A 14,792-nucleotide genomic window follows, 5' to 3' on the forward strand; every position below is an offset into this window, starting at 1 on the left:
GCTGTTCAGAGTACTAATGGTCGTTTCATGAGAGTCGGTTCCTTTAAAAAGACTCTCCTCAATGAATCAAACGAACCGACACTCTATATCATTTTAGTAAACGAGCCTCATACACGTTTGTTATTAGGAGCTACCACTTGAATCCTTGATTAAATACACATTCCAAATTTCCAAATATTTTTACACACACTGTCCATTTCATCAGCTCCACTCACCATATACATGCATTTTATAATTATGTACTTTAGACTGGAGGAATCAAGGCACCAAAACTCACTAGGGGTCCATTCTCCTCTGGTCAAACTAATGATAAACAATAGTGCTTTAATTGAAATCTGCAGGTAGAAGCAGACTTGGAGTCTATATAGATCATGATGGTCTTTAGTGAAGGTCTGTGCTAAATCAGTCCTATCCCAAACATCAGTATGTGTTTGTTGTGCTGGTATGAGTCCATCATACATTCATACATTCTGTCACTGTCACCAACCAAAAACATCCAGTTGACAGTCTTGTGTCCACTGAAGGACTAGAGGACAACCAACACACACTGTGCAGCGACAGATGAGCTGTCTCTGACTTTACACCTACAAGGTTGGCCAACAGGGTAGGGGTGTCTATCAGAGTGGACAGCGAGTGGACACAGGTTTTAAAAACTCCAGCAGCACTGGTCTGTCTGATCCACTCAAACCAGCATCAGTCTCACTGCAGTACTGAGAAAGATTGATTGATTAAAAAAATAATAAATTAATTATTGATCTGTCACTGCTTATCCAGTTCAGGGTCACGATGGGTCCAGAGCCTACTCGGAATCACTGGGCGCAAGGTGGGAACACACCCTGTAGGGGACGCGAGTCCTTGGCAGGGCACTGAGAATGAGCCACCAACCAAATCATACCTGCTGTGTGGGGGTCCTGAGCACTGAGAACAGGGTGAAGTACTGCTCCTTATAATTGTAAAACTACAAAATGTTTATGTATGGTCAGTGGAGCTGATTAAATTGACAATGAGTTCAGAATAGAGGTATAAGTTTTGGTTAATCTTGGTATGTGTAAATAACAAAGTAATTCTAAACCCTATCTCTAAAAAGTAATTTAGAATCTAATCAGTTTAATGCTATGGGTTGACTTCATTACAAAAGAATCTGTTGAGTTTGATTCATTGAGAATCAAAGGGTTGAAAAGATTCGATTCGTTAGGATGAATCAAACATCTCGGCACTGGTTTCGCGCCCAAACCTCTGCTGTTTTTGTCGCTTCCTTGCGGCCACAGTGAGAACTGCGCTCGTTCCCCGCGCTCATTATCCGTAGATAATTAACTTATCAGCTCTCAATGAAAGGGATTTACACCAGATATAGAATTAATCAACCTGACTCATACTAAAGCCAACTCCTCACAGAACAGGTCACCTCTCAGCATGTAGTGCCAGCTACAACCTCATCTCGGAGGGTTTATTTGGTAGCTGCACTTACCTGGGGACAGTCAGACTGACAAAACAGAAAGATTGATTTTGGCGTTATACTGCCCACCCTGCTGACTATAGGCTACAGCTGGTCCACTCAGATTACTTTTCTTAGAGATCTATTCATTCGTCGTCTATAACCGCTTATTCTGTTCAGGGTCACTGTGGATCTGGAGCCTATCCAGAGTAAATCGATGAAGACACAAGGAGAACACACCAATCTCCTCACAGACCAGAGTGAACCGAGGTGGGGCTTGAATCCACAATCCCAGAATCCTGGAGTTGTGTGACAGCAACACCGTTGCATCACCATGCCACCCCGTGCAGTCATTGTCTAAGTAGTTTTTAACCTTCTAAAACAGATTTTAAAGTCACAGATACATTTATTCTGGAAAATAATCTAATACAAATGTTACAAACAATGGTGAGAAATGCTGGGTGCAGGTGCTCATTGGAAGGTTGTATACCAGGTGGTTAACAAGTAAATACGACTAAACTCCTTCGGTTGCTTGTCTGAAGATCGGCACATGGCACTTAAAATGTCCCACAAACATGATTTAACATGAAAAAAATAAGCACCTTTTTGTGGGGCTGGGGTGGAGGTGTATAACAAATCTGATGTTAAAATTGGATTTTTATTTACGAAAAAAACAAAAAAACTGGTGGTAAATCGGTCTGGTCTTCAGAGGCAATTTACACATGTATTTCCCATTTTCCGATCAACACTTAAATGCAGCAATAATATCATAATATGTAGGCCTGATGTAAAATGATTAGGTTGGAAATGTTTACACTGTTTGATTACACAGAGTCAATTTTTCAGTGAATGGCAAATTGCTGAAAAGTGGCATTATGTCCAATATTCTGTTTAACCACTGGCAGTCCACCCTGAAAATGACAAGCAAAACGTCAATGGGCCTCCAGGTTTGCCATCAGTAAAGCAAACATGGCCCACTGTCTTCTTGCTATCTGAGCAGACAGAAAGGCTGATTGATAGACAAAGAGACAGACAAACTGTTAAGACAAAGATTACAGTAGAATGGATGTTCATTCATGCTTTAGGATTACAACTTTCTATTTTAAACCTGCCCTCCCAAGACAAGTTTAATCCTCTTCACAAATACCTTAACACTCACTGTTACAAAATCAACATTAAAACTGTTTCACTGTCCACATTTCAGTTCACCTAAACACGGTTTTAGTGGAATTAATACCACAGTTTTAGAATCCACCTTAACACTCTCATGGTTTCAGAGTCCAACTTAATACATTCAAGGCCGCATGAGCTCATTGTGAGTCCTGCTCAACACTTACACTGTTTGAGTCCACCTTAACACTCACACAAACTGTTTGAGTCCACCTTAACACTCAAACTGTCTGCCTTTCCACAGACACCATTTAGAGTTCACCTTAACTCTATCCTGGTTTCAGAGTGCACCTTAACAGGTCCACGTAGTAAGGTGTGGGGAACACAAATTAAAGTGTGGGAGCGACTTAATAAGGCGCTGGAACGATATATTTAATATATGTAAACAACATATTAAGTATTTCCCACACATTATTAAATCATTCACGCGTCTTAGTTTATTCTGAAGGGACTCCACGGGTGGAACTCCAAAAAAAGACTACATCTGAAACTACAACTCCCAGAAACCCTCGACACACGACCCGGAGGCCGCGCATGCGCAACAGATGCTATTATTTCGTCCATCCCGCAACGCTGATAAATGGAGGATCGTTTTGATAAAGAATAATATTGTTTCTGCGCGGAAGGGAGCTTCCATTGCGCTCCGGATTATAACCCCATGGATCTGCGAAACACCTGAACACCGTTCTGCGGGAATCCCGGGCTCGGCCGCGGGAGATTAAGGACCGACTGCAGTGTTAGTGTTAATGTAAATGTAGAGTACTGTGTGATATAATAACAGCTGGACATCAGGGCTCCGAACCCAGCACCGGATCATTCTCCTCTTTTTTGAGCCGAAAAGGGGCTGAATCCGCCGGATCCGCTCAGCTCCAGGCGGCAGAAGGGATGGCGCACCTCCGTGTAAGGCGTGGGAACGAGATAATTAACTTATGATGCGTAAATCGTGGCCATGATATAGAAGGGGAAGGGGCCTTAATAATGGGGTCAGAGCAGTGATTTATAAAAGTATCGGATTGAAATGACTGAGCTGTGATAGAGAAGTTCACAACAAATTTATCTTGTCTCCATGGCTTGTTAAGGTGTGCGAACAAGATAATTTTGTTTTGATGGTTAAATTGTGGTCAGATTAATGTATTGAGGCCATGTTGTTTTTATGAATTCATTTGAGATAAGTTATGATAGAATTGTGTAAGATGAAGCCACCGTTTAATATGTTGTGGTAACCCCATAACTAATACGTGGCCTTCAGATCATTTTTTTTACTGGAACAATTTATTTTTGCCAATCAACGGTGGCACAATCTGTTTCTGTTCAGAATAAGCTTACGGTATGGAGCAGGTTAGGTAACCAGGCCTTTGTTTTTTAATAAGGCGTGGTCACAAATGAATATGTAGTGGCCACAAGTTAATATAAGAGGCCATGAATTATGTTTCTTGTGACCACAACTGAAGAAGGCCATAAGTTAATATATGGAGGCTTTCTCTGTCTGTCTGTGCGTGTTCAGAATGCCCGTCTGGACCCTGAGGAATACTTTACGAAGCAGGAGCGTATTGGGAAAGGCTCGTTTGGAGAGGTCTACAAAGGCATCAATAACCGCACGAAAGAAGTGGTGGCCATAAAGATCATAGACCTGGAGGAGGCCGAGGATGAGATTGAAGACATTCAACAGGAGATCACCGTTCTCAGCCAGTGCGACAGTCCATATGTCACCAAATACTATGGCTCTTATCTGAAGGTACCCTGCCCACAATACTTAAGCCTTTTTTCAGCCAAGACGCAGCATTTTTTTGCTGATTTTTATTTCCTTGTGATTTTTTTCCCATATTCATAAGTGAATAATGGTTCAGCTGGCAAATTATCCGGTTCAGATCTGCTGCGCCAAAACTCTTTGGTCTCTGAGCTCTTTCTTGAGCTTCTCTAGTTGTACACGCCCATGGATCTGCGTTCAGAAAAATGTATTGTTGTTTGGTTCCAGCTGGGAATAACATTTTCTGGTTCTGGAACATGATTATTTTGGTGGAAATGAGCTGAACGGTTTGAAACTGCATGCACAAATGCAAATGGGAATGGAACAGGTTCCACTAGGAAAAGAGCTATTACAGTAATGCACTGGTTTCTTTGTGATATGTCTGGAGTATGTGGTACATCAGAGAGCCACCACACCCTTCAAGTCATTACTTGCCAGTGAACAAAATAAAAATTATTTGAGGTTAAAAATAGATAATCCTTTTGCAGAAACAAGAAGAAATTTAGAAAATGGGAACCCCAACAAGTGTGTATCTCACCACCAAACCTGTCACCATCAGATTCACAGCTCTTAAAGCTTTTATTTCTGAGGGAGAGCAGAACATACAGCTCCCTCCCTTCAGATCTGGACATGTCCACAGCTGTCTGTCTCCATCAAGGAATATGGTGGAAGGCAGGATGGTGACATATTATTAAAAATCTCTTGTTCAGTGTATGTTCACATGCCCACCAACCCACACACTGTGAAAAAAGAAAAAACAAGTTTTCTGTGAGCGGAGTGAGAAAACATGGGATAAACTAGCCATTCTTATTCTGCTCCACTTCTGTCGTCAAGCGCAGGGAATTTAGAACCACCCCGCCCCCTCGTCTGAGTCTGTCCAATCACAGCGTTAGTTTATGTGCGGAAAAACAGAAATAGGGCAGTTTAGACAGGAGGAGAGCACTGCTGTGGGGCTTGTGTGTTTTCGATGGGAGCAGGTCAAAGACATTTCATTAAGAAACAACTGTTTCACTGTGCTGAAGAGGGTGGATAGTTTTTAAAAATACTTAAATACATTTTAAAAACTGATTTTGATCAAAAATGAAAAACTTTGGCAGTGGTCTCGGCACTGATTTTGTTTTTAATGTGCTCTAATTGTCTACTAGGGAACTAAACTATGGATCATCATGGAGTATTTGGGAGGAGGCTCGGCTTTAGACTTGGTGAGTTTTAAAGGATGCTTGTCTAATTCTCAATTGAGGGTTTTGTAGCAAGAGCATTGAGAAGGTGCTGAAGGTGTGCGATCTGTTGCTGATCTTCTGCCCACAGCTGCGTCCAGGGCCGCTGGAGGAGACCTACATCGCTACAATACTGAGAGAAATCCTCAAGGGTCTGGAATATTTACACTCGGAGAGGAAGATTCACCGTGATATTAAAGGTGATTGTCGGGAAAACGCACACACACACTTCCACAAACAACCATGTACGCTGCTTGGTGCACTCCCTAGTCATAGACAGTTTGCAGATAGCATAAATGTTCTTCTTAATCACTGTGAGCTGCTTGCCAGTGTGAGTGTATGTTACCCGAGATAACTGAACTGAGCCCCATGTGTTTTCCTCCCAGCTGTGTAAGCACTACTTTTACTGTTACATTCTACAGCTACATTCTGCTTGCTACATGCTACTTATTTTTATCAATCGTTCCAATGCACAATCTCTTTGCTTTGTTTTGTTTTGTCAAGACTTCCAACAGAGGCTTTGTCACATGACTGTGTCTCACGAATCAAATGTAGCCACTAGCGAAATCTGACTCTGTTTCACCAATCAAACAGCCAAGCTGTCACATGAACGCACACTAAATCCCTGTGGTAAACACAAGCGTCATGTGCAGAGTGCCTTGTTCTTCTTGTTGTTATTCTTTGTAATCTCTGCCTATTGAGCCCATTGGTTTGTTAGTGAACATGTAAATACACACACACACACGCTTTACAGTTTACATATAACTTATTTACAGATGGCCTTTTTCTTGTTCTTATTCTTTGTACCCTCTACCTATTGAGTATGAAGGACCAATCCTGACGAATTTAAAAATAAATAAACAAATTAATAAAATTGGAGTTAAAGAAAGAAAAGAAATATGGGACATAAACCAAAAACAAATAAAAATATCTGGTGGAAAATAATACAGTTTATATATTTATGCATAGTTTTAAATTTTGTGCATTTATTTATTATTCTTTATATTTATTTCTGTATTATTTACAATTTTTTCTGCATTTTTTTTTTTTTACTTTTGTTTGGTTTACATATTAATTTGTTTACTTTCATTTATTTATTTCTGTATTTCTCTCTCAGTATATGCTAATGAAGAGGGTGTGTTTTTCATGCTCACCCTCAAGTTCAGAACAAAGCAGTTAATTCTAATATATGTCAGAGCACAAATGTTGGGGGGAAGGTTGGTGTTGGATCTGCTCAGAGAAGCAGCTGCTCCCCTCAATGAAATGAAGCAATGTATGTATCTGCTTGTTAAGTGTGCTGCCACACCATTTGATGGGTCCAATCACACCTTTGGTCCTGTGTCATACCTTTTTATACACATGTGTTTAATGTTTGACTAAAGCTGAATGCCTTAATCATGGGATCTCAGTTCAGTAGTTCAGAAAAAATGAATGAATTCAACGTAAAAGGAAGCAAGCGTGACTTTGGCAGTACTTATTGCACATTCACAGCTCATTCTGATGTGTGTGAGCTGCCAAGTGGACTGATTGTGCTGTTCCATCGCATTGTACTATGGGTATATCAAGGCCACCGTTACTATACCGCATATGGAGCAAGTCATGTACAGTTGATCTACAACGTTTAGACGCCATGATGTCATTGATGGACAGCCCTCTTATCATATAAGTGCAAGAAAATGTGCATACACAAATGTTTAAAAAATGAAAAATAAATTAATTGAGAGAGAAAATTAAATGCATGTGCAGGTAACCACTCATTTTAAGTTATTGTGGCTGTATTTAATTTGTTACTTTTGTAAAGATTTAATTTATTATTGTTTTAATTGTTTAAGAGAGATTCTCTCGCTCTGAATTTGTGTATTGCTGTTTGTCCATTGGTGTATTATTTAACATCCTGGTTATTAAAAGAGGTTATGCAGCAATTACTCAGTACTCAATATTTTTTTACTCTTAAGTAATTCATTGCATGACTACTTTAACTTGACTCATATTATTCTGAGTAAAATGCTACTCTACCCACCTCGAAATAAGGGAGACTTTAGTTAATGCGGCTAGTCGTCGTAAACTAAAGTAGGTGACGATGTGATGCAACGCTTATACAGAGTTACAATTGAAAACTATGATTCACTGGTATACAACACAATACAAGGAATGTAATGAAGATTCTCTCTCTCTCTCTCCTCCCCCTTCCCACTCCCTATCTTCCCCTTCATTGACTCTTTTTAAATTCTTCCTCTCTCCTTCACTCCTCTGTCTGTGTGTGTCTATTTCAGCTGCGAATGTGCTGTTGTCTGAGCAGGGAGATGTGAAGCTGGCTGATTTCGGAGTGGCAGGTCAGCTGACGGACACACAGATAAAGAGGAACACGTTTGTGGGAACTCCGTTCTGGATGGCTCCAGAGGTTATTAAACAGTCTGCGTATGACTTCAAGGTGAGTCACCTGTCCAGGCTTCGCCCACAGAAATGCTACTTCATAGCTGTGGTTTTACAAACCTGTGCTTCATTTCACTCAAGCTAATGAGAAACTGTAGCACATGACTCAATGTGATGCTCCATGGCATCTTCCTAAATTATCGTTAATGCAACGTCCGTGCAGCTCAACATGCTTGAATGAGAACACAAATGACGTTACCAAACAGATGAACACAGTGTCTAGAATCATACTGAGTGATGGGTGGAGCGGGAGAAGATAGAGATACTCTGTTCGATTCCTGGTTACCGATGGCTGTGGTGTCATTGGGGGTTGAAATTGTGATCTCCAGATCATAGGGATGCTGGACAGCATTATGTGGTGACATATACAAAATTCTGTGGGGGTGGAAACCAATATTAACTAATCATAACACATGATCTGTCCACCCCAGCCAATCAGCAAGAACACTCCTCTAAATTCCAGTTAATACAGTGATAAACAAGTAGGAATTCGACTCACTAGCACAAGGTCAGGAACATGGGCAGAAGATGTGTGTTTGGTTCACTACTAATAACCACAACCCTGTTCCCAAAAAGCCTAGGGGTTCCGACATTTACATTGGGATAATGTAATGTGGGATAACAGACAATACACTGTTCTGTTCCGTTTGTTTCTGGCCGGACTGATTCAGTAACCACCCTTAGGTTTTATTCTTTTATTATATCATTTTAATAATGTGCAGTTTATTTATTTGTTTGTTTATTTTTTGTTATATTTTAATTGTTTTAAATGCATTTTCTTTCTATTCTTGCTTTTATTTAACTGCTTTTTACTGTATCTTGACTCTGTAAAGCACTTTGAATTGTCCTTTTGTATGAAAGGTGCCCTATAATAAAACTTGCCGTGTGTGAGTGATACGGTACTCACTGCTGGACTCTCAGCTGAACTGACAGGCAGTGGCAATAATGATCCCTAAACTCATACCTTAATAAATGTAAAGTGCATGTTAATATCCTTTACCCAAAATGAATTAGATTGAACTGAATCAATTCATTTGACTCTGAATCATTTAAAGAAACAGGTTAAAAAAAATTGATTCAGGAAATTGGTGAGCGGAACACTTTTGACACAGGAACCAATCAAATCTCACTAGGTAAAATCATATCCTTCCCACATTACTCCACTCCCAATTGTCCTGTTTCACTCGTCACATTAAGGATATACATCACCTCAAAGAACTAAAGAGTTGAGATTTCCATTTCTTGCTGAATTTAATAAAACCATGAGTATTTGTTTGTTATGTTTAGGCAGATATCTGGTCTCTGGGCATCACGGCGATTGAGCTGGCCAAAGGAGAGCCGCCAAACTCTGACCTCCACCCTATGCGTGTGTTGTTCTTGATCCCCAAAAACACGCCGCCAACACTGGAGGGCTCCTACAGCAAACCCTTCAAGGAGTTTGTGGAGGCGTGTCTCAACAAAGACCCGCGATTCGTGAGTATTTCTGCAGCAGGAGGTTCTAGACAACAAGGTTTTTGTTGAAGTAATACACAATACACTTGTCACAAAACCATTCTATTATCATATTAACCATCATTGTTTTGTACTTTAGGTCTGCATTTGTTTATCTTGCGCTCCTCTGGATCTGATCTGTAGTTTTAAGGCTTGTGCTCGTTGGCAACATCATCTGTAAAAAGATGCTCCTGAAATCTGGTTGGCCGAGGCCCATTCTGAAGCACATTGACACATTAAGTACATGTCCCAAAGTTTGTTGTCCCTGTTCTCTCGTGGTTCAGAGCAAGCCAAGTAGGGATTAAACTGTGACATGTAAACATTGCTCTATGCCACGCAATGCAGACATCCAGCAAAAACTTAAAATCTCCAGCTGCAGCAGAGATCACATTTGTTTTTAACCGACTCATGATTGTAAAATTACACCATGGTGTTTTGAAGAGGTTCAAATGCTCCTTGGATTGGTGGCCGACCAAAGAATTCAGAGAGAGGTGGACACTGCAACAAGGAAGGAACAAACTCTGCTACTGTGTTCAGTCCCCAATAGCAACAACAACAACACGCCAATACACGATGAGTAAACAACACTTAATATTACCGCCGCCGCCGTTGTTGTTGTTGTTTACAAAGCCCGCTTTTCCCGATAGAGACAACAGATAGAGTTTTGAGACAACACCGGGGAGTGGAAAACCAACCAGGGACCAAACAGAGAGTAGAGTAGATACCATACGGTGGAAAACCACCTTATGTGTCCTTGGGCAAGCCTCCTAACACTGCAGTTGCCCAACACTACAACACCTCTGTAATAACTATAAGTCCTCTGAATAAGAGTGTTTGCGAGATGCTGTAATGGTACACATGTATTGGATGCAACTGTTTGACCAGTAGAACAGTAGACACTTTGGATTTACCATGATCAAAGCCAGTCATCAGCTAGAGAGGTAGACATCTCATCAGGTCCTCCCAGGATTTTTAGAAAGAATTGGAGTTGCTCCCCAGGAGATGTGGTCATAACATACTCTTTGTGTTGCCTCTTTGTGGGTGGAGTTCACTGCTGTTCCTCTGTTTTTCAGAGACCCACTGCTAAAGAGCTTCTGAAGCACAAGTTTATCACACGCTACACCAAGAAGACATCCTACCTGACGGAGCTGATCGACCGCTATCGCCGCTGGAAATCTGAGGGCCATGGGGAGGAGTCCAGCTCAGACGACTCAGACATGTACATATATTGTTTGTTTAATATTTGTTGAATAACATAATGTTACAGCATTGAAGGATCATGTTATTTTTGAAGTAGCATCTTCACCCAGAAGAGTTTAAAAAAGAGGGCTCCCGAGTTCACTGCCGTGAGTCCTAGAGATCACAGTCAGCCTCATTCTCTTTCAGCTGACATTACAGAGCTGGGCAGTTTGCACTCTTCTCTGACACATGTGACACTGTTTAGTTTTGTATTTGCAGCATTTTTAAAAGCAGTGGGCTGCCTCACATGTAAACATTGAAACATGGATTCATATAATAATTAGGGAGAAATTTTGGCAAAAATATATATATATTTTTTAAAGAAAACTGTTATTTAGATTAGCGAAATGATTTTTTCGTCTGTTCACTCACATAAACAGGGGTTGTGTGAGCAACAGACGCGATGGCAGCAGGTGCCCGCGCCATTTATAAAGATTTATAGGTATTTCCAGAATGAATTATGTACTTTTGTGTGCTTGTGTATCTTCAGGGATGGAGATGGAGACGAGAGAGACCAGGGTCCAATATGGACGTTCCCCACTGTCCGAAACACCTCCATCAACAAACTGCAGAAAGGATATCCCAACACAGACTCTGAGGTCAGACACAACCACACACCAGTGAACAGCTGCTTTTAATGATAATAATAAGTTACTTATATTGGGGGTGGTATGGGCAGATTTATTAGTGTTTAATAAGACTGAATGTACTGAAGTAGATGCAGTGTTTTACAACCTGGAATTACTTTACTGATGTAGCTGCTGATGCAGTGCTTCTGAACGTAATCAGACGTGAGAACAGCGTTTTCCCCACAGATGTAGACGTTCTCTTTAAACATCAACTTCAAGAACTGAGAGCTCACTCACTGCCTCATATCACTAACCTGAAGAATGCACTCCTGTGTCTTGTTAACTTTCTCTGGTCCAGTTTTTTGCCCCTAGACACTTTTTTTTTTTTTTTAATCTGCTTCTTGTTCCAAACCTAGAGCTCATTTTTAAACCCCGCTGATTCACTGCAGTGAGCCACACAGAACCAGCTGATGTTCCACAGCCCCCTGGGATTAACTGTAGACTCCATGAGCTCAAACTACCTATGAGATGACATAAACATAAAAAAGGGGGAAAAAGTGTATTTTAACAGAGCTAGCATCACAGTGAACACAGAGAGCAGCAACAGGCAGCTTCTTAACAAACAGTGAAACTATAGGGGGCTCTCATGCACTGCACACCTCTTAATGGAACAAAAACCCATTTCCCAAAACTCGGCAAACAGCTACAGAGTTCTCAGAGAACACTTTCAAAAGGTAGTGGGGACAAAAGCAGGCATTTTTGAGTGTTTTGGGACATTTTGTTTTTTATCAAATTATGCAAAACAGTTTAGAATATTGAAGTACAGAACATGAAGGAAAACTTACAAAAATAAACAAAACATGCAGGATGCGTTGCTAGTTTCCCAATTCCCGTTGCTAGTCATCCCAATTTCCCAATCTAACTTAAATAGAACCAGTTTGGTTTTAGATAAAGAGGAAGAAATACACAAAAAGGAGGAGTACGAAGAGATGATTAGTGTTGATTAAAATTTATATAAAGAGCGGACTTCAGTTTGTCTTTTGAAGGGGCATGTTGAGTTGCAGACAGTTCCAGATACAGATCCCTGAGTGTGAAATGGGAATTGGCTTAATGTGGTTCTGTAGAAGGCAGGATGGAAGTTGTTGGAGCTTTTGGTGAAGTATTGATGGATATTAAATGTATGTTGAAATATGTTTTGGAAGCAATCTGGAAATCTGGGTTTTTAAGCTAAAATAATGGGTGAGAACAAGTATAATATGAAGAGGTGATCATTCAGACAAATCAGTTTTGACAGATATTCAGATAAATATTCCACACTGATACTGTTTTTTACCAAGCACTGCGTATTCAGATGAAACAAGGACAGAGATTTATTGTTCTGTATGTATGCTTCAGTACAAAGACTCTCAAAAGCCTGTCCCCAGAGTAAATAACACTGATTTATGGTAATGATCATAACAATATTAAACCATAGTTCAGAACTCTGAAATAGGTCACTGGGATGGTCTAAATGACAGATTAAACTGTGTTTGTATTGTGTTATTGTGTTCTCAGGCGGCTGAAGTGAAGAGACAGCCCAGGTCTCAGTGTCTGACTGCACTCGTCTCCCCCATCTTCAGAGAGGTACGCTCCTTTGTCTCTCTCTTCACCATTCACATCTCTACATTTACACTTGTAGACATTCCTTCAGATGAGTAGGTTCAGCTACTTACAGGTGCATCTGTTGCACAAAGATTAATCTCCAGATAAAAAGCACAAAATGAAATGGAAAGCTCTAGAGCAGCTGCACATGAGTAAGAACACCTTACCCAGTGCTTTGTGTGTTCTAGAGAGATACAGAGCCCCATGCATTGGGCTCAGGAGCAGAGAACCTGTGATCTTCGGGGTGATGGAGTACCATCCAATAACTTTGGGAGTGTGTTTGTGTGTGTGCGTTTGTGTGTGTGTGTGTTCCAAAACTAACCCTCCAATATCATTACCTAAACTCACTCATGATTATGTAGCCGAATGCCATAACACAGCAAGGGTTTAGCATTGAGCGTAAATCCTTCACAGAAGAGCAGAAAGTCTTACTGCAACAAAGAGGAACCATTCTGATGTTGGATAAGTAGATGGTTCAGGGAAGTGTGTGTGTTGAGATTTTTTTTTATTATTATTATTATTTTTTTTTTTATACCTGCTCTGGTCTTTTTCTGCAGTTAAAGGAGAAGAGGAGGGTGAGTGGAGGGGGAATGGGGGCAATAGAGGAGTTGGAGAATGCCTTTAACCTGGCGGAGGAGTCCTGCCCAGGAATCTCTGACCTGCTGGTCACACACGTGATGGAGAGAGTGTGCAGGTGAGACCCAACACTGGCACTAATTCCTCCCCATACTGATTGGCCAAAGGGAATTTTTGTGGTCAAAGCGTGTGTAGAGTACATACCATAGAGTGGAAAAATCACCTTAAGTTTCTTTAAGTTTGCTCTAGACCAGGGGCACCTCACTTTTTTGTGGTCCAGAGTTCAATATTTGAAAATGACATGGACTGCAGTTTAGATTTGAGCGAGAACATGTGTAATAGTATTACTGTTTTTAAACTGATTTGTTTATCCCTCAGGTTTGCTCTGAATGGAAATGGAAACTCCGCCCCCTCGTCACGGTGAAGCCCAAACTGGACCTCTGACGCCTGACCACATCCCTGACGGTTACCATAACTACCATACAGACCACACCCTTTATCTCCATCTCTCCACCCCCACAGATCTTTTTAATTAGTAAATATTTTTACATGTTTCTTTATAGAAGGAGAGTATTTAAGAGACACAAAAGCCATGACATTGACAACGCTGTGTTTACCTGTTAGATCAAAAATCCTATTATAAAAGTTTATGGAAATATGAATCTGTGTGATGTCCTTTTGTGATATTGATGCATGCAAGGGTCTGGATTTCTCAGATCTGACATTTTGAATTTATACACACACACACACAAACACACACACACACCTGTTTTTTGCAGAACATGTCCCCAGCTATCAGTAATCAAAACTGGGATGCTCACACCACCCATTTGTACTGCTGCTAATGCAGTGTCATGGGAAACACAGATTGCCAAGGTCCTTCACCTCATCTGACAGCAGTCATCAACTGCTGAAACAGCAGTGACAGTTATGGACAAGTTAATGACCTGAGGGCTTCAGTTAATCAGTTAATCCAGACAGTAACACCGCTCTCCACAGCTGTGTTTGGAAATGTGTGTCAAATCCATCCAAGCACACAGGTCCAACCAGTAAACCGGGTTTTTTTTTTTTAAACCAGTACTGTAGAGCACACAGGTCCAACAAACACACCAGAGATTCACAAGTACCGTAGAGCACACAGGCCCAACCAACAAACCAGTTCCGTTTTACTGCACACAGGTCCAGCAAACATACCAGGTTTTATCACTAGTACTGTAGAACACTTGGGTCCAACCAAGAGTTCTGTGTTACTGCAATATTATAAAGCACACAGG

General features: G+C 40.8%; 1 protein-coding gene across 1 annotated transcript; it reads left to right on the forward strand.

Annotated features, from left to right (window-relative positions):
• The first annotated feature begins 3,102 nt into the window (after positions 1–3,102).
• Positions 3,103–14,168, forward strand: stk25b (serine/threonine kinase 25b). Its single transcript, XM_066662224.1, has 11 exons — positions 3,103–3,505; positions 4,110–4,340; positions 5,498–5,554; positions 5,661–5,769; positions 7,843–8,000; positions 9,290–9,475; positions 10,567–10,712; positions 11,223–11,331; positions 12,856–12,924; positions 13,500–13,636; positions 13,897–14,168. The coding sequence occupies exons 1-11, from the start codon at positions 3,491–3,493 to the stop codon at positions 13,940–13,942; spliced, it is 1,263 nt and encodes a 420-aa protein (XP_066518321.1). The 5' UTR covers positions 3,103–3,490; the 3' UTR covers positions 13,943–14,168.
• The last annotated feature ends 624 nt before the right edge of the window (positions 14,169–14,792 follow it).

The sequence above is a fragment of the Hoplias malabaricus genome, chromosome 1 (genome assembly GCF_029633855.1).
Source record: "Hoplias malabaricus isolate fHopMal1 chromosome 1, fHopMal1.hap1, whole genome shotgun sequence".
NCBI classification, from domain to species: Eukaryota; Metazoa; Chordata; class Actinopteri; order Characiformes; family Erythrinidae; genus Hoplias; species Hoplias malabaricus.